Source organism: Prinia subflava, chromosome 17 (genome assembly GCF_021018805.1).
Source record: "Prinia subflava isolate CZ2003 ecotype Zambia chromosome 17, Cam_Psub_1.2, whole genome shotgun sequence".
Lineage (NCBI taxonomy): Eukaryota > Metazoa > Chordata > Aves > Passeriformes > Cisticolidae > Prinia > Prinia subflava.
The window spans coordinates 14342787-14361773 of NC_086263.1; the positions used below are offsets into that span (position 1 = coordinate 14342787).

The 18987-nt window shown below is 58.9% G+C and overlaps 1 protein-coding gene and 1 long non-coding RNA gene across 2 annotated transcripts; one reads left to right on the plus strand and one right to left on the minus strand.

The window, feature by feature from the left end:
- Positions 1–1529: 1529 nt before the first annotated feature.
- FAM83G (family with sequence similarity 83 member G) lies at positions 1530–18912 on the minus strand. The gene is made up of 5 exons (XM_063414342.1): positions 17787–18912; positions 11656–11823; positions 8305–8429; positions 6126–7557; positions 1530–2679 (listed from the first exon to the last, which is right to left on the minus strand). Exons 1-5 carry the CDS (start codon positions 18279–18281, stop codon positions 2260–2262), a joined length of 2640 nt encoding a protein of 879 aa, XP_063270412.1. The 5' UTR covers positions 18282–18912; the 3' UTR covers positions 1530–2259.
- LOC134559517 (uncharacterized) lies at positions 11754–17726 on the plus strand. The gene is made up of 3 exons (XR_010082525.1): positions 11754–11873; positions 13039–13155; positions 16730–17726. It is a non-coding gene; the product is annotated as an uncharacterized LOC134559517 (long non-coding RNA).
- Positions 18913–18987: the final 75 nt, after the last annotated feature.

Here is an 18987-nt window from a genome sequence, read left to right on the forward strand (position 1 = left end):
AAGAAAGGACACTCAGTAGAATCCCAGAATGGACTGGGTTGTAAAGGAGCTTAAATCCCATCTTGTTCCACTCCCTGCCATCGGCAGGGACACCTTCCACCATCCCAGACTGCTCCAAGCCCTGTCCAAGCTGGCCTTGGACACTGCCAGGGATCCAGGGGCAGCCACAGCTCCTCTGGGCACCCTGTGCCAGGGCCTCCTCCCCTCACAGGGAACAATTCCTTCCCAATATCCCATCTAACCCTGCCCTCTGGCAGTTTAAAATCCCTTTGCTGAACAGAGACCTTGGTGATGCCTCTGCCCATCTCGGGCATCTCAGATGAGACAGCCTGGGCCATCCCACCCCCCACCTGCCCTTCACCACGGGGATTTTATCCCAGCAGAGCCCACGGGCTGCATCCCAGCTTCTGCCAGCCCAGCTCCTGCTGCCTGCAGGGTCTTTCCCTGCTCTTCCTCCTCGGCAGGCGTGGCTGCCGTGACTTGCTGCCGAACACCTTTGGGAAGGGAGCAGGTCCGCACCCCCAGGCACAAATCTCTGCTTTCAGCACTCGGCCTCTGCCTCTGGAGAGCCTTTGTTGGTGCCCAACGCCCATGCAAAGCTTGGGAGTAGCCGGCGCCCGGATAAACCAAGCGCTGGAGCAGGGCCAGGGCTTCTTGCACAAGAGCAGGAGGAGTTCCCAAATGCTGACTCCCTGGGAAACATGGACTGGAGGGGGGTGGTGGTGGGTGATGCCCCTTTGCCAGCTCCCAGCTGGGTGATCTGGGATGAGGGGAGCCCTGCAGGTTGGCCATGGGAATGGGAGGGCTGCAGGGAGAGCTGTTCTCAGGCAGGAGAGGGTGAATGCTTGGAAACTGGGATATGCTCAAGCTGGACTCGTGGTGATTCCCAGTGCCTGATGTCTGAGGGGTTTGCACTTGTTCTAGAGCCTGTGGGAGGGAGGCTGCTCAGGAGCACATTCCCACCTCCTCCTGCTGCCCTGGAGGGGACAGAGTGAGCGACTGACCATGGGATGGAAAGGGGACAGCAGGACCAGCTGTGGGGATCCACCAAGGGATGCTCATGGGTCTTGCTTTGTCTCTTCCCTCTGTGGGGCCTCTGGAGCTCCTCTCCTGTCCCAAGCCCCAGCAGCTGCCGTGGCTTTGGGGGTGCCAATGCCCCTCCCTGCTCATCTCCCCAGGCTGCAGCGTGGGGGGAGTGGGGTGGGTGCCTCCCATCCCTCCCTCCAGAAAATGATGCCTCTGGCTCCAAAATTCTCCTGCTGGAGGTACCAGGAGAGCTGCAAGGAGGGTTCATCCCGTGCCCCCCAGGAGCAGGGAGGCAGTGGGGAGCCAGGGCAGAGCCCGGGGCTGGTTGGCAGCGCTGCAGGAGGAGCACGGGGCAGCTGCCAAGGGCTCGGGGCTCGCTTGCAAGGGCTTGTTCATGGCACACATTCCTTGTCAGGGCTCAGCCTCAGACCCTGGGTCCCATTTCCTAGGAAATAATGCAGTGAAAAGGGGGCTTCTTTTCTTATTTTTCTTTTACTGGTTGCTGGAGGTTTGGGGATGGGAGCACATGGAGGTGCTGGGGAAATGCTCGGTGAGGGGGTAGAAAATATTTGGCTGGACATTTGTGCCAAGGCACCTTGAGCAGCAGTTTATTGAGTCCAAGGCTACCCAGTCTTGCATTTTAATAGTCTTAGGCGAGGTTCTCCTGCTGTGGGACCAGGGAGCTTTAATGAACAGGTTGCTTTTTTACAGTACAAGGTTAAAAGAGGTGGGTCCCTTGAGGAGTCTCTGTGCCAGGACACGGGTCACCCTCTGAAGGGAGGGCAGACTGCAGTGGGACCTGCTGTGCAAAATGGTAACAGAAGAGTCTCTTAAATAACCAGAAGAAAACACCACCAGGGACGATTCCCCCTTTCCAGGCAGCACTCTGGGTTAGGGATCTGGCTGGGATTTGCCAGCTGATCCCACAGACCGCTGGGTTTGGCTCCACTCTAACCACTCTATCCCCCAAAGATGCTTTCCAGCTTTTAACGAGGGTGGAGGTTACCCCAGCCTGGGAGAGGCCTCTTCAAAGGCTGAGCCGTCCAGGATTGTTCCCCACACCTCCTGCCCCCTGCCCAGGGCGGATGCCCCGCGCCTCTTCCGAGAGCCGCTCTGGAGATCTGCCCTGGACAGGGATGATCTGGGCTGTCCATCACTGGTGGTACTGGTGCACCGACCAGGCAAATGTAAACAAGAACCCCCTGCCCCGAGGAGCCCGGGCTCCACCAGCCCCTACTGCTCCTTCTGGCCCGTGCTCTCGGGGGGCTGCTTTTTGGAGTCCGCAGGAGCCCCCTGGGCCCCCACAACCTTGTTCTTGAGGTGCTTGGACTGGGACAGTTTGGAGAGCGGGATGCCCAGCGGTGTCCTCATCTCCTCGGCCGGCTTCTGGCCCTCGGGCACGGAGCTGAAGCCTTTGCCCGACGCTCTGGGCTTGCTGGGGGGCAGCTGCCCGGCTGCCGTGGGCTTGCTGGGGCTGAAGGCTTTGCTGTGCCAGTAGGGCTGGCTGCCTGCAATGGTCTTTTTGGGTTCTGCTGCCTCCCCTCTGTGCTTGGTGGCCCCGAGGGGCTTCTCGTGCGTGGGGGAGCAGGAGGGCTCCTTGCCCGGCTCTCTGCCTGCCGGGGCCCTGGGCCGGTAGCGGAAGATGTGCGTGCCCTGTTGGGGAAAGAGCAGAGACAGGGGTGAGCTGTGGCTGCTGGAAGGGTGCTGCTCCCTGCAAGGACACCTCGTCACCTGCCTGGTGTCCTCATGGACACATCCCTCTGTCCTTTGGTCGCTTGCCCACATTCAGTGGCATCTCAGAGCTGCCTCAAGTGTTGACCATGGGTGCTTGTCTGGTTGCTGATGCTGGTACCAAACACTCCAACACTCCCAGCAGCCACTTCCCAAGCAGCCCTGGCAGCCTGGAGGCTGTCCCGAGCCAAGTCCCTCCTGCCTGGAAATCCAGGACAAGGCATCTCAACACCTTCCCTCATGAACACCCACTTTAATCACCCCAGCCCTCATGGAGCGCACTCAGTCACCCAGAGCCAGCCTGGGGATTAGGTGACTGCCAGGATCAGATGAAAGGAAGGAGGGCAGGGAGGGGAGGTGGCATCAGGAGACAGCAGGGAGCTGCAACACCGCTGTGGGGGCGGCTCTCATGAGCTGGGTTGGGACACACGTTTGGGTCAGAGCACCATTAACCTGAATTCTGACTGGGTAAGGCTCTCACACATGGCTGTGGTCACCAGATGTTTATCTCCCCTTTGGGTGTGCCTGCACCTGTGCACAGGCACCAGGGCAGGTGGGATCTGCTGAGCCGAGGTGCTGATGGCAGGAGGAGCTGGGGCCAGCAGGCTGCAGGGCTGGCTGTGCCACCCTGCCCTGCCTCTGCTGTGACCCTCAGCGTGTCAGGCACTCCCAGTGTCCCAAAGGCCTCCCCAGCCCTGGAGCTGACACCTCCTGCGTTGACCAGGAGGGTTGTGTTAAAGCAGTTTAGCTTAGGTAGTCCGAGATTGATTTAATTAGGTGCTTAAAATCAGTGTTAAGGTCTGAGATGGCTCCAGGTGAGAAGGATTGAGGATGATTTTGCTTTTCTCCCTCTGAGCTCATCATGTGCCCGAGCTGGCTGAAGGCTCCTGTGGCTCTTGGGAAGAAGTTAAACCTTGGCTTTCCCAGGTATCCCACCCCAGGAACCAGAGAATTAAATTTACTATCCCAGAGTCCACTTGCTTCTCCCTTCCCAGGCAGGGACAGGGAGCTCAGAGCTTTAATCCTTGCACATCAAATACCCCCAAGCCCTGCAGGGCAAGGAGCATCGAGCTCTTTGATGCTCTGTGACCCAGGTCCCAGGTGCCACCTTGCTGGGGACAGCAGCCTGTCCCTCCTGCCCACCAGCAGAACGAGGCAGTGCTTGCTCAGGAGAGCCTGAATCCTGCTGGGTGCTGAGCACTTCCCTGGCAGCCTTTGGAGAGACCCTGAGCTCTTTGAAATCAGCAGTTCCTCAGATGTTGCCTGGTTAAGAGGGATTGCCTCAAAGCCCCGGGGGTGGCTGTGCTGAGGACGGACACGGCTTGGCCAGAGCTTTGAGGTGTGATGGTTTGAGTGCAGCTGTGGAGGAGGAGGCTGGACTCGGTTTCCATGTCATTGTGGGCACTCTTTGGGAAGGAGGTTGGATAGAAGGGCCAAGAGGGGTGGGATGGTGGTGGGGAAAGGTTGCTCCTGGCTGGAGGATGTGCTGCTGTGGTTGCACTGGGATTTTTTGGTGCTATGGTGTAACCCCAGCCCGTTACTGGTCTGGAGAGAAACCCCTCTGTGGGCTGGGTGATGTCTACACTGCATTTGGGCCTGATGCCCAGTGGCTCCAGCATTTGGGATGGAAGTTTGGCAAGGAAAAGGCTGATGTGGAAGAGGTATTGGTGCTGCTCAGCTCTCCTGCCTGGCTCTCCACAGGTCATTGTCCAGCGGTCACTCTCTGCTAAAAACCTGATCCATGCCAAGGCTGGCTCCATCCCGGCCAGCTGCCTGCAGATGCTGCCCCTGTTCCTCACCATCACACCAGGGATGGTCAGCAGGGTCCTGTACCCAGGTAAGGGCCCCCCATGTGGCTGTGGAACTGCTGGGGTGGGGATTTTCCCTGTGACTGAGGGGGGCTTGGCTGGAAACCTCTGCTCTGCACAGACCTGGGGGCTCTGAAGGTGGGAGAGGGACAGGAGAGGACCCAGGTGTGATGGGGTTGTGTGTTTAGGGAAGGTGATTTCCAGAGAGAAATTGGGAGAGCAGTTGGTTTCCATGACATGGAGAACAGGATGTTTGCCCTGAGTGAGCCTCCACCTGTGTTTTGGGCTATGCTGGGCAATGGGTCAGCACCTAAAAAATGTGTACCCAGAAAAAAAAATTTGGGAGAACTGATAGTGATTTCTGCCAGATTTCAAGAGTTAATCAAGGGTTGTTTCAATTTTTACACATGGGAGAAACTCTTCCCTGCACCTCTCCATTGAGTGCTGGCTTTCCTAACGCTGACGCTGTGCTAATTGTCTGCCTCTCATCAAAGGGCCAGAACAAGTTACTGCAGGAACACCGGCGTACCCAGCTGTCCCCAGCAAGGTGGCACCTGGGACCTGGGTCACAGAGCATCAAAGAGCTCGATGCTCCTTGCCCTGCAGGGCTTGGGGGTATTTGATGTGCAAGGATTAAAGCTCTGAGCTCCCTGTCCCTGCCTGGGAAGGGAGAAGCAAGTGGACTCTGGGATAGTAAATTTAATTCCCTGTAAATACAGATTAGATGCTCAGCTGGGGTAACCTCAGGCAGTTTCAGTGATTTCAGCTGCTGCTTTAGCCCTGGGGGTTTGAATGCCCCAAAAACAGTGGGTGGGGAGCCTCGAGAAGCCAGAATGCTTGGCAGGGGTGCAGGAGTGGAAATGTGGCTTGGGTGGAAATGTGGGGGTCACAGTGTCACCAGCCCTGGCTGGGATGCTGCTGTGACCTCAGTGGGATTCTGGCAGGCTGCCCGTGGAGCTGCAGCAGGGCCTGGCCCTGTGCGGTGACAAGGTCTGGCGTCACTCGTGGGTCGGCCACAAAGCTGCTGACTGTGGCACTCGCCCACAGAGGTTGCTGTCCCTGTTTCTCCGCTGTCTTTCTCTCCCTAATTATGTGTCCGAGCGCTTTCCCTTTGATGCTAATTGCCCTGGAAAACAAGCTGAGAAGGACACGCCTGCACAAACAGTCTGGCTGTGAGGCCACTGCTGATGGGCTGGGGATGGAGCTCAGCGAGTCCCAGCACATCTGGAGCACATCTGTACAGCTATCCCCAGCCCAGTGCTGTGGGATGATCTTTAATTACCAAAGCCCTTCTCTTTAACAGCCATCCCCATTGCTGGACACCAAGAGCTGTGGCACAGCCACCACGTCTTTGGTCACCTCTTGGGTGACCGTGACCACGTGCAGGGTGTGATTGTCCTGAGTGGGAAGTGTGATCTCAGCATCTAGGGCAACACCAAAGGTCAGGATGACACCAAAACTCAGGATGACACCACACCTCGGTCAAACTGACAGGGTCACCTCCAGGTTTGCAAACCTTTGTAGGGTGGAGAAACCTAAGGTCACAGCAGAAGGTCCTACCTGGGCGGCACTGCTGGGGTAGGAGCTGTTGCCATCCAGGATGATGCGGGGCAGCATGGGCCTGATCTCCATGGCGTTGCTCCTCCTCCTCGTCACATCCTCCAGGCGCAGGTGCTTCAGGGAGGGGAGGCTGCCCAGGGGGCTGATGAAGGTGCCCCGGGTGATGTGAGGGTCACTGAGCTTCCTCTGCATGGGCAGGATCTCCCCGTTGTGGGTGACGTCCGAGTTGGTTCTCCGGAGGGGCCCGTAGCGATCCCTCACCTCAAAGTACTCGTCCGAGATGGAGGAGGCGTTGGAGCGGCGGTAGCTGTGGTCAGCAGAGCTGCTGGAGTAGCTGTCCTGGTCACTGAGGGTGATGAACTCCTCCTCCTCCTCCTCCTCCTCTTGTGCCAGCCCGTTGTGGGTGCAGGGAGGCCCTTTGTCCTCCTGTGGAGCTGCCCCTGGCTGGACGTGGCAGATGTCCACGGGAGCTCGGCTGGGTTTCTCCTCCTGCCTCACGCCCACGTGGTCGGCCGGCGGTGGCCGTGTGTCCCCCTCCAGGGCAGTGCCACTGTCACCGCTTGCAACGACTTTGGTCATGAGGCCACCAACGGGGACAGTCCTTGGCTTTGGAACTGGAGGCCTGACATCCTCCAATGCCTCCTCCTGTGGCTTCGAATGGTGGCCCAATGGTGAAGAGGCAAACGCCCCCACTTGCCTCGGTGTCCAGCCGACGCCTTCGGTGGGGCTGGCTGTGGGGGCTGCAGGAGCTTCCATGGGGGGCTGTGGGGTCTGTCTGTGGCTGGGGGACAGCAGAGGCAGCTCCTGGTCCGAGTTCCTCCTGGCCTCCATCTCCCTGTTCTTCAGCATCTGCCGGTGCTGGGCGCTGGCCTGGGAGACGTCGCAGACTTTGATGCGGTTCATCTGCGACAGCTTCGCGTTCTTCACCTTGGGGTCGATGATGTTGATGTAGCCCAGGACTTCGCTCCCGGGCTCGGGGTCAGGCTCCACCCAGGTGGGCAGGTAGTCAAACATGTTGGCCTTCTCCAGGTTCAGGAGGCCGGGGTGGATGAGCAGGGAGAGGTCGGGCCCGTCACCGTGCCGGTCGCCCCCCTGGCCCTCGGGAGGTGCTTTGCCTTTGTTGTCAGCCTTCTGGGTTTTGTCCTGGTTCTCGGATGAGGTCTTGCTGATCTGGTCGGCGCTCTTGGCCTTCACCAGGGCATATTTGGGGTTTATCAGCTTCTTCACCACGGCGTTGGCGGGCGTCACCGGCACCACCGAGGGCAGCGTCACGGGCTCGGGTTCGGGCTCTTCGCCCATGGAGATGGACTTGAGGCTCACCCCCTTGGACATGAGGTAGAGCTCCTGGAACTGCTTGTCAAACGCCTCCACCACCTGCCCCGACAGCACCGTGATGACGTTTCGGTCTGTCCTCGCCGCCGACCAGGTGAAGCTGGAACAGAAACGCATCGGAGACAATCTGAGCACTCACTGGTAAATAACACCTCTCCCCAGCCCTGGCCTTCCCGGGGGATGGTGGTGCCAGCAGGGACCTGATCTCACTGTAAACATTAATAATAATAATAATGGGATTGATGGAATAGCTCCCATCCTGAATTAGAGTGAAGGGATGAAATCTTGAGCACAGTGGGACTTGAAGTAAAAATAAAAGGTGTTTGTAGTGGGTCAGTTTTTCACTTTGGTGTTGTCCCCATCTCAGTCTGGGTAGGCTAAGAAAAGGGACTCATAAGTGGATGTGTTATTTGCTATGGCCAGGAAGGAGGAACTGTTTCAGCTCCATGTTTATAAATTTGTCTTTTAGACCTGAAACCTGATCAGGGCTGGTCCGTTTCTACCTAAGCAAGTTTTCCTTCGAACACTGAAATATATTTTGTGTAGGAAAAGCTGAGGTTGGTGTGAGAGCTCGGCCTGGCTGTGGTTCGGTGCTTTGGTCCTTGTGCTCATCAGCACTTGGTGTGTCCCACCACCTCCAAGAAGGGTGGGTGTCCTCGACCTGGTGGTGTAGGGAGTAGTGGGAAACCCTTGGGCCCACTCCAAATCTCTTTGGAAAATCACCTCCATGTTTAGGAGGAGGAGAGCAAGGCTGGCATGGGGTTCTCAGGCCTTGGACCCAGGGTCTGCACTGACCCTTTGACCAACGCCTCCATGGGGTGGCCAGGAGGAGATGTCACTGCTTTACCTGTAGGAGCCACACATGGCTCGATCCCCGTCCACGAACATGAACTTCTGGGCCAAAGCCCCCTTGAACTTGGTGGCCGAACGGGTGAAGAACTCGGTCCCTCCGGTGCTGCGGACGCGCAGGTTCTGCAGAGCAAGGGCAGAGAGGTGAGCAGGGGCGAAGAGCTGGCGTGGGAGCAGCACCCACCCCTCCAGGAACGCCCTCTGGATGCTCCCCAGCCCCTCTGAGGGGTGGGAACGTCCTTCACGGCCGGCTCAGAGGAGGCCACAGCGATGGGGAGGTAAAACAACCCTCCCAAGGCCACGCCATGGGCTCAGCTTGGAGAGTTTCCTGCTTTGCCCGTGTGCCAGGCTGTGTTTGCCATCTCCTGAGCTCGCTGCTGCTGCTGTCCGTGGGTGAGTGCTGTGTGCTGGTGCTGCCAGGCACTCCCCTGCTCCTGCAATCCATGCAAATGCCAACATGGGAGAGGAGGTTCCACGCCTGCTCCCAGCAGATCTGAGGGGGTTTCAGGGGGAGGTGGTGACCCCAGGACAGCCCATGTGGACCTGCTGGCAGTGGGTTTGTCCTTCCCCGTGCTCTCCCTTTGCTGTGCTCCTCAATTTGGGCATCTAGCCCTGCTTTTAGGGGCTGGTGGGATATCAGGCAGTGGGGAAACATCTTTTCACCCTCGGGAAACGAAACCTGGTGCCGTGGGAGCAGGTGCCTGGAGTGGAACTGAGTGTCCTTCCCAGGAAACCCAGTGATGCAGGGGCAGCCCTGGCTCTGTGAAAATGTTTGGGGTTTTTTTTTATCCCCAGTCTGGCTCCTGTCTCCATGGCACATTCCACAGCAGAGCAGATAGCATCTCCCACTGCACATGGGCTCCTTTGGGTGGGGAGAAAATATTTTCTTAAGAAAGCACCTGCATTCCTCCTGTTCCTGCTGGGATGTTGGTAATGCTGTTGCAAAAGGCTCTGTGTCATCACTGGGTCATGCCCTCCATGGCTGTTTTATTGTGTGTTTTGTTTCGCTTTTTAAAGAAAAGCATCAGAAATATTTGCCTTTCCCTCCTCCAGCCTTTCTCATCTGCTCCCCTGGGCTCTCCTCTCTCCCTGGAGACCCCGACCAGCCCAGGTGCATCCCTAGTCCCACGTCTGGCAGGGAAATTCAGTGCAGATGATGTGAAAGCAACAGCTTTCCTGACTGTGTTCCCAGGGCAGTTCCACACACTGAACAGAGAAGGTTCGGGGGGATTTTTTAGTGATTTCCATGTTTTTCACAGCATTTTCCTTTTTGCCTGTGGTGGTGCTGAGCATCCTCATTTCTGTCAACGTGCTGCATTGAGGGGGCTGGGAGCAGGCTGGGGTGGCAATTCCCAAATTCCCAAATTCCCATTCCTGCCCTGTGTTATCCCTACACACGGGGCTGCTCAGAGAGCAGTGACAGCCACGGCTTCACCCTCTGCCCATCAAAGCCCATCCTCTGCCCACACTCAAGGAGCAGCTCTGGGTTTTTCTCAGGGAGCGACGCTCCCGGTGCTGGTCCCTTTTTCTCGTGTCCTGTCACTGCTGTTGGGTAAAATCTGCTTCTCTGATCCGTGCCGAGGAGCCGGGGGGTGAATCACTCCCCAGGCAGCCCTTGCTCAACGCAGTGCCCGCCTCGCCCAAGCCGGAGCTGATTGCTGAGCGCTGAGATAACGAGGGACACGTTTCGTTAACATCTCCTGGCTCTAGAAGAGGCTCCCAGACTCTGCCCTACTTTCCTCACCTCCTCCCGCATCCCGTGCCAGCGAGCTGGCTGCAACATGTGGCAAATCCCGACTTCTAGACATTTGCCGAGCTCTGCAGATGCTCTCCTGCTTTTCCAGTCCTGCCACCGGGCTGCTAATGCAGGAAAAACACCGGAGTGCGTCAGCGCCGGCTTTTCTGGTCTGGAAGCGGCAGCAGCCTGCGGGATCCCAGACTCTCCAGGGAGTTTGGGCGCAGGTAAAATCTCGCCTGAGTTTGCTTTAATTGTCGGGAGCAGCGGTGGAGCCAGGCAGGGCAGCAGGGGGAGGCTGGGGGTCCCTGAGCTCAGCCCCCCAGTGCCAGCCAGGTGCGAGGGTGGCTCCTGCGTGTTCCTGCTCGGCCGGGGGCTGCCCTCACCCTCAGCAAACCTGGGGAGCCTGCCCGGGCACGGGCCTGGCCGGCGGGCATTTGGCAGCGGCCGGCTGACGTCAGGAGCAGCAACATCACCTTCCTGCCAAGCAACAGGCGAGGCCCAGCCCTGGGGGGGTCTGCAAGCCCCCCGTGAGGCCGTGGGGCTGCTCTGGTGTGTTTGCAGCTGGTGCTGGTGGTGTTGTGCCCAGGGCAGAGCCTGGCACTGTCCTGTGGCTGGAGGGAGGGTCCCTGCTCTGGCTGCTGCTCCTGAGGCTGAAATAACCCCAAGTGCTCTCCTCTGTCCCTCCTTCTGCCTCTGCATCACTGTGACAGGTGGTTTTCTCTGCACCCCGTGCTCACACAAGGATGTGCAAGGGAAATCCCAGAATCACTTGGGCTGGGAGGGACCTTAAATCTGATTCCAACCCCCTGCCATGGGCAGGGACTCCTTAAACCAGACCAGGGTGCTCCAAGCCCCATCCAACCGACCCCTGCACTGATGGGCATTCCCCCTGTGCTCTGCCTTCCCTGGTTTTCCATGGGATAGGTGCACAGGAGTGACTCCATGTGCATCCACGGCCGGAGAACACGGCGTGTGGGCAGCTCAGTCCCTCCAGCGTGCACTGCCCAGCACAGCGAGAGCACCGAGAGCATCCCTGGCAGCTGCCAGGGCCCCAGGCAGCGTGGGAGCCTCCCTGCTCCGCTCCCGGCCCTGTGCTGGGGCGGAGGCTCCGGAAAAGGGGAAAATCGAGTTTTTAATTCCAGCCTCTGACTTGCGGGAGAGCCTGGAGCCAGGGGTGCTGCCGGTCCTGCCCCCGGGGCAGCAGCAGCAGCAGGGAGCTGGTGACAGCACGGATCCAGGCCTGGCACAGCATCTGCTGCTCCCTCTCTCTTGCCAGGGGGAGCTGAGCTCGCAGCTTTGCCCTGTGCCCACCCCCAGCCACTCCTCTGTCCCAGCCCAGCACTGGCTGGGACCAGCAGCCTCCTGTGCCTCTCTGCATCCGGCTTAGCCTGGTGCAATTCCGCATCCCTGCCCCTCACCCCTTCCCCTCCATCCTGCTGCTCCTGAATTTGGGCATCACCTCCAGCTTTGGCTACAGGAAAAATGGACTAAACTCCTCTAGCACTGGGGGTTGTGATTGCCCAAGAGAGGAGGGAGCAGAGCTGGTAACCCTGAGTACCTCCCTGCCTTTGGAGGAGGTTCCCCGGCTCCAGACCCTCGGCTCATCCCTACCTTCAGGTGTCCAGCGTGCATGTGGGCTCGCTCACACATCTGCAGGAAGTGCTTCACGTTGGTCTCATCCAAAATGATGTAGACTCCCACTTTCCTCTTGAAGCCGGCGTCCAGGAGGTCCTTGAAGATGTCCACGTCTGTGAACATGTCCATGACCACGGCGATGACCTGGAGAGGGGAGAGATGAGGCTGGGTAGCGTGGCCAGGGACAGCCCAAGGTACAGTCAGTGCTTGATTTGTGAGAGCCAAAGCAAAGGGCTCCCTGCAGAGGGCTGGAATTTGGGGTGGGGGAGCTCCGGACAGTCTGAGGAGGGAAAGTCCTCCCATTCCTCTGCCACTGTGGAAAGTTTGATCTCCAAGAGAGGCAGATGTGGCTCTTGGGGACATGGTTTAGTGGTGGCCCTGGCAGTGCGGAGTTAATTGTTGGACTTGATGGTCTTTGGATGTTTTTTTCCAACCCCAACCATTTCAGTGATGATCCACAGCATAATCTACTGATGAAAAACCAGTCACTGAGGATGAATTTAACTTTGCTGCCTTTACCAGGCTTCACAAAATTCAGAGCCAGCTTCTGGCTGAGGAGATTGGTGTCCCTTTGCATTGCAGGGAGCATCAGAAGGGGAGACCTTTGATGCACAATGATCACAGAATTGTTAAGGTTGATAAAAACCAGGCTGTGTGGAAGGGGCAGAGCCAGGACAGCAGCGCCAGGGTCCTGAGCAGTGACAGCTGTGTTTGTCACACGGCAGAGTCACCAATATTCACAAGCTGGAGCAGCCTTTGTACCCAGGGCGTTTGCTGCTCCCAGCCACAGCCGGGGCTGACAGGAAAATGGATCTGGGAATTTCACTGGAATGTCTGCCCTGGCCCCCTGGGCTCTGTGCCCACGGGGGTTTGATTTCCTGGAGATGGCAGCAGCTCATGGCAGCTGGCAGGCAGAGGGGCTGGAGCTGAGCATCCCAGGGCAGCTCCACAGGGATTTCTGCCTCCCCTCATCCCAGAGAAAAGCCTTGGCATGAGGGGGCTGGCTTGTCATTGTCCTGTGCCTGGAAACCTGCCAGTGCTCCCATCCCTGTGGCTGTTCCTGGAAGGGGCTGGGGGCAGGTGGGTGCTCTTGGCCACTTGCCCCTCCAGGAGGGCCCTGCTGGCCATGGCACGTGGCTGAGCCAGGGAGGGCACCAGGGAGACCCCAGGGTGCTCCTCCCTCCCTCAGGAAGGGATGGGGATGGTGCTGGGTGCTTGCACACTCAGACACATCCAGTCCACAGAGCTCTCAAAGCACTGAGCTGCCTTTTAATTAGTTTTGTGCCACAGGACATGGAGAGCTTTAATTAAGCAGAGGGTTGTAATGACACTGCTGGCTCTTCCCTTCCTTTTCTGCAGGCGATGGGGGGAAGAGCAAGGCTGTGTGGGGAGCCCCAGCCCTGCTGTCCCTGATGCCACCCTGGTGTCCCCAGCCCTGACCACGCAGGAGTGTTTTGGGAGGTGCCAGCGAGCCAGGTGAGGGGGCACTTTATGGTTTTGCTGTTCTATTTTAACTGAATTCTCATTTATCCTCTCCCAGGAGCCTCTCCCCAGGCTTTGCTGTCACAGGCTAAATCCTCACTCCCTTGTGCACCCACTCGTTCATTGTGCTCATCCTTGTCCTGCTGGGGAAACTGAGGCAGGAACCAACTGCTGGATTTGCATGGATGCAAAGTGGGATGGGTTCCAGGCTACTCTGGGAGCTCTGGGCTTGGATTTGCCGTGTTCAGCAAGAAACTGGGGAGGAGCTCAGCTGTGTTCCACGAGCCCTGGTTCCATGAGCCACCTGTGGTGGGGCAGCGTGTGCCTGGCTTGAGGACGAGGGTTTGGTGGCAGATGATTTGGTGGCAGATGATTTTCTCCTGCCCCCGATGCTCCATGCTCATGTCACTTTGCCTGTGTGCTGTGTTTTCCCCAGGAAGAGCTGAGCACTCGTAAAATGGGGATGAGAATAGAACTGACCCTCGTTTTGGAGGGAAAAGAACATTTTCCCATTGTGATCCCGGCAGTCCCAGAGCTCACAGCTGTGGCTCTGAAGGGGTGAGGGAGTTTTCATGGCTGTGGGCAGGGCAGTGTCCCCCGTCCCTGCTCACACGGGCAGGCAGTGGCCCAGGCTGGCCAGCCGTGCATGGGAAGGGAGCCCAGCTCTCCCCCACTTTTGGGTTTTGAACCCAATCCCTCCTGCTCAGCTGGTGCATCCTGTCCCTGCTCAGCTCCTGCCTCCCTCCCCACCGCGTCTTGCCTGCAGGACAGGCTTGGCCCTGGTTTGTCACCGGGCTCTCACGCCGATGTGCCAACACTGCACTGGCACCTGGCAGCGCTCCCCGCGTGGTGACTGTCCCTGCCCGGGTCCCTGCCTGGTGAAATCGGCTGCTGGGCCGCCTGTGCCTGAGCCCTGAGATGCCAAACCCCAAATAATCTGCAGAGGATGGAGGCCTGTCTGCTCTGGAGCAGTGAAACCCTGCGTGCTCTTTGCTGCCCAGCTTGGGGATGGTCTGGAGCAGGCTGTGCCACCTGGCTGTGAGGAGCGAGCTTGTCCCTTGTCCCTGTCACCTCTGCCAGGGCAGTGCTTGGTGCTGGGGCGTTCCCTTTCCTGAAGCCCTTTTGCTGCTGTGTCATCCCAGGGAGCTTTGCCATCCCTCTGCCTTCTCCTGGAGGGTGCAGGAGGAAATCAGCCCTAAATCTACAGCTGGAGGCTCCAGTGCCCACGCAGGTGAAGCTTTTCCTGCCAGGGTCCCAGGAGCTGCCAGAATCCATCAGCTGCAGCAGATGTGCAGGTGCTGGGTCCCAAATCCCCAAATCCCTGAGCAGCAGTGAACATTGCATCCCCCTGGACACTGCCAAATGCTGCTGGGATTTTTTGGAGCAGCTTTGATGAGCACATAAACTGCAGGATCATGTTTTATAGAGGAAGTTGCAGCTCTTTATTGTCTCACTGTGAATCATCAGATAATGACTTCTGGGGTGCACCACGTGGGCATTTAATAAATTAGGCAGGCACCAAGGCACAATTAGAGGAAGAGCGTTGGGATGGAGGAGAGGTGGGACAAGTAACATTAATAATTGCTCTCCCTGTCGACCCTTTCATCCAGAAATGGCAGGAGGTTTTGTAAACAGTAATTAATAGGGCCTGCCAACCTTCGCTGGAAGTTGCTCAGGGTAATTACATCACCACAATCCCAACGTGGAACCTCAAGTGAAGTGAGGAGGTCGGAGTCACTGCTCTCTCCAGTGGCTTTGGGCCAAGGTCAATGTTTTCATGCTCTAGTTTCTGGAGCAGCCAAGAGGAGAGGAAGAGGGAGATCTTCCTCCCTTCCATCACAGAACCACTAAGGTTGGAAAAGACATTCAGGATTGTCAAGTCCAACCCTGGATCCATCACCAGCCCAGAGCTCTGAGTGCCACATCCACAAATTCCTTGGATACCTCTAGGATGGGCACTCCAAACCGCCCTGGGCAGCCCCTTCCAGTGCCTGACCACCCTTTCCATGAAGAAATTGTTCCTGGTGTCTTTCCTGTGAGCTTTGCAGCCTGAGGGGATCCACAGCAAGGAAGAGACGGCTCAACCTGGTGAAGGTCCCAGGGCGAAGCTGCTGGTGCCCCACATCCCTCCCCACCTCTGCTGGTTGCCCACAAAGATGGGATTTTCAGGGAGAGCAGGGACGTGGCCACAGGATCCTGACTCTCCTTTCTCCCATTCCTTCCCAGAAGGAGGAGGGGATCATTTGCATCTCCCTCCCTGGGTTTGAGGCTCTGAACTCGGGAGCGTTTGGCCTCATCCTGCAAGCACCAGGGCTCCTCCGACCCTCAGGGCAGCCTCACATCCCTGGGCTGCCTCATCCATGACCTGCCAGCACCAGCAGTGCTCTCATGGGCTCTGAACCCTCCTGGGCCAGCGCCAGAGGACTTTGCTCTCCTGGCCAGGGGACAGGGACAGCTCGGCGGGGTTTGGGGGCTGGCACCGGGAGCGTTGCAGAGCGAGCGTCTGCGACAACGTCTGGAGCAAGGGTCATCCTCTGGCAGGGAACTGGGAGCCTCTCCCAAGGCTGTGCTCCTTTGCACGTGGTGGAGAGCGCTTCTACTGCCTGGTGGGATGGGACAATTCGGCAGGGATGTCTCCAGGGAGGACAGAGCACGTGGACAGTGTATGTGACATCTGATGGTGGCAGCAGGACTGTCCCTTTGTCCACTCTCAGCTTCCTCAGCCAAACCCTTTCACCTCTGAGCTGCTGTGAAGACCTGAAGCCCTGGCAGGAATCAGCAGGCTCAGTGTCCCCCACCCTTGGGAGCACCCACAAGTTGTCACCTGGGCTCCAGTGTGTGACAGCAGGCTCAGCCACAGGGACTCCTGTCCTCAAATATGGGAGACCATGGAAGAGACCCCTCTGCAGCCCCTGTAACTCCTGCCCTCCCCAGCCCCTGCAGCACGAAGCACTCACCCATCTCTACATTTCCTGGGGCACCAGAAGCTCCAAGCAGGCTCCTGCATGTCACCAGTGGTGTCACCGTGGCTCATCCCACAATCAGGGCCCGTCTGGATGGGGAGGCAGAGCCCAGCCCTGCTCAGGGGGCATCAAGGTGCCGGTGATGAGCACAGCAGCATCAACCGTGGCCTGGAGAGGCTCCAGGGGAGGAGGGGATGTGCCTGACTCAGCTCCGGCAGCAGGAGCAGGGTGTGGGGTGACTCAGGAGGAGCCGCTGGCGTGGGGCAGGTGGGAAGCGGTGAGTAGGCAAAGCCCGAGTCAGAGGCAGCGGGAAAGACCCGAAGATGAGACATTATTTGTTGTGGGATTGTTCTCCCATCCTCCTCCATCCCACGGGACATCAGCTCTCCCTTCCCTTCGCCCTCGCTGCAAAGGGCTTTGGCAGGGAAGGTGTCACAGGTGAGGACAAGTGTCCTCGACTTCTGTGAGGTGACAGCCAGCAGCCCCCAGCAGCCATTCCCGTGACCCTGCTCCCTTGAATGTTTTGAGAGATTTGTGTTTGTGCCTGAGCTGGTCTGAAGAGACTCTGCTGGCCGCATGTCACAGGTTTCCCTCTCTCCTACCAGGATCTGCAAACCCCAGCATTGTCTCTGCAGCAGCCAGGTGGACCTGACGCATCCCAGGCTGTCCCCTCTGCTCCCAGCTACCCTGGCAGGCTCTCCCTGTTTCCCTGCTGGAACATCCTCGGGGTTGGGAAGCTCCTTCCTTGGAGCTCTCACGGTACTGGATGCACAGAACTCAGAGAGCTTCAGAGCACCAAGAACCCAGCAGGTACCAACCCCTCCTGCACGTCCCAGCTGGGACTGGGTCACAGGGAAACACCAGCAACATCTGCCCACCTCTGCTGGCCTTCAGCACAGGCCAGCACCTCCCTCCTTCCCCGGCCCTCCTGCCCATGGTGATGCCTCATGCATCCCCTCTCCCTGCTCCTTGGTTTGACGCCACAGGGAGGACAAGTCTCAACCCAAGTCCCTTCAGCATGTGCCCAGCCTTGTCCCGCTCAGCAGCTCATCCTTCTCCTCTGAGAGCCAGGGTGAGCCAGCCTGGGGCACCGCAGCCATCCCAGGCCAAACTGGGGCCTGGTGTGGGTCCGTGCCAGACCAGAAACTTTCACTGCTTTGCCCCAGGGTCACAGACTGGACAGATGGTGGACACGAGGACTGAGGCCGGGCCATGACCCCAGGGTCAGTACTGGACAGCTGGCAGGCCCAGGGCCTGAAGCCAGACCATAATCCCAGGTTCCTGCACGCTGTCAGGGGCTGTCACACCGGGAATAACGACTGTGGAGTGGCTGGGACCATGGGCTCACAGCTGGACAACAGCTCAACCCATTTTCCTCCCCAGCAGTTTTCCCCAGAGTCCGGCAGGGACCCCGGGGTGAACAATCCTGCTGTAGGGATGTTGGGAAGGGCTGTGCTGCTCCCAGGAGTGCTGGAGCAGGCTGGCAGCATCCTCAGCAAAACCCCATCCCCAAATATCGGCTGCAAGGAGAAACCCGCCCGCCTGGCCCCGCTGCCTCTGCCCGGGCAGAGCTTCCCGCGGGCCAGGGACTGCCCGGCTGGGCAGGACCTCCAGCACAGCACCCTGGGGCCGATCCTGCCCCGTCCCCGCGGCGCTCCTCACCTTCTGAGCCTGGCAGATCATCTTCCTCACCACCTCCTTGATGTGCGCCTGGCCCTCGATGGGCGGCTGCATGTACACGGTGGCCCTGGTGACACCGCGGTACGCGATGGTCTCGGGCCAGCCCAGGTCCAGCTGCGGGATGGAGCGGTCCGAGCGCTGGGGCCAGTACTCCAGGGAAGGGGCCACGTCCTGCTCGTCCCCCTGGCTGTTCCCGTCGCCCTCGCTGCCGCCGGCGCTGCTGCCGTGCCGCGGGATGTACTCGGAGCCGGGGTCGTAGGTCTCCAGCGTGTCCAGGATCTTCTTCAGCTCCAGCTCGGACAGGAAGTCCCTGATGTTCTCCCTCTTCAGGACTTCATAGAAGGCGTCGGGGCCACGGGAGGCCAGCGCCTCCAGGGCCAGGCGTTGCTCCTCGCTGTAGAAGAACTCGGGCTTGGACTCGCTGGACCTCCAGTTGACGTGGCTGTCGTCCAAGCACTGCACCTGGGAGAAGGCCATGGTGACCCCGCACGCCGGACCCCTCTCCCGAGGGAGCTCTGTGCCCCCAGAGAGCGCCGGATGTCGGCAGTAAATAGGAATTAATTATTCTCCAGCCTTTAAACACACGCTTAGCTTCACCCTCCGCGGCTCAAGGCGCAGCTTGGGAAAGGCACCGCTCCCTTTTCCAGCGGCTCCTGCCACGCCGGAGCTCTTCCTGCCGGGGAGGAGGGTTCGGTCTCTGCCTTGCTCCCGGCTCCAGGCAAGGAAAACGCGGAGTTTCCCGCAGCAGGGGCTGCGTGGCGGGGCGGACAGCCCCAGGTGTACCAACACCACCAGGAAGGTCCTTCACCCCCGGGTCCGCTCTCTCCTCATCCTCCGCTCTCCCGAGGCGACGCTAACACCGGATGAAATAAATAAAAAAAAAAAAGTGGGTAAAGAAACAAAGAGAAAAGCGACTTAACGCAGGGCAGCGAAGAGCAGGGTGTCTCGGCCGGGGTGCCGCCCGTGGCTCTCGTTCCTGGAGGAGCGGGGCAGCCGGGGGGAGCGAGCGCTCCGCCTCAGCCTCCTGCGCATCGCCCCGGCAGCTCCGGGCTCGGGGCTGTGCCAGCGCGCAGTGCCGGGGCCGGACAGGTAACAGCAAGAAGTGAAAAGAGGAAAAGGAAAAGAGTGATTCATCCCTCCGCCCTGCCCCACCTGCAGTCACATGCTGCCTTCACACGTTCCC

What these genes read in the sequence shown, in the direction of transcription:
- FAM83G (XM_063414342.1), bottom strand. Translation starts at nt 18,281, where the DNA reads ATGGCCTTCTCCCAGGTGCAGTGCTTGGACGACAGCCACGTCAACTGG. An exon ending in TGATCTGCCAGGCTCAGAAG is followed by an intron (nt 11,824 to 17,786) that starts GTGAGGAGCGCC and finishes TCCCCTCTCCAG; the next exon opens with GTCATCGCCGTGGTCATGGA. An exon ending in GCCATGTGTGGCTCCTACAG is followed by an intron (nt 7,558 to 8,304) that starts GTAAAGCAGTGA and finishes TTTCTGTTCCAG; the next exon opens with CTTCACCTGGTCGGCGGCGA.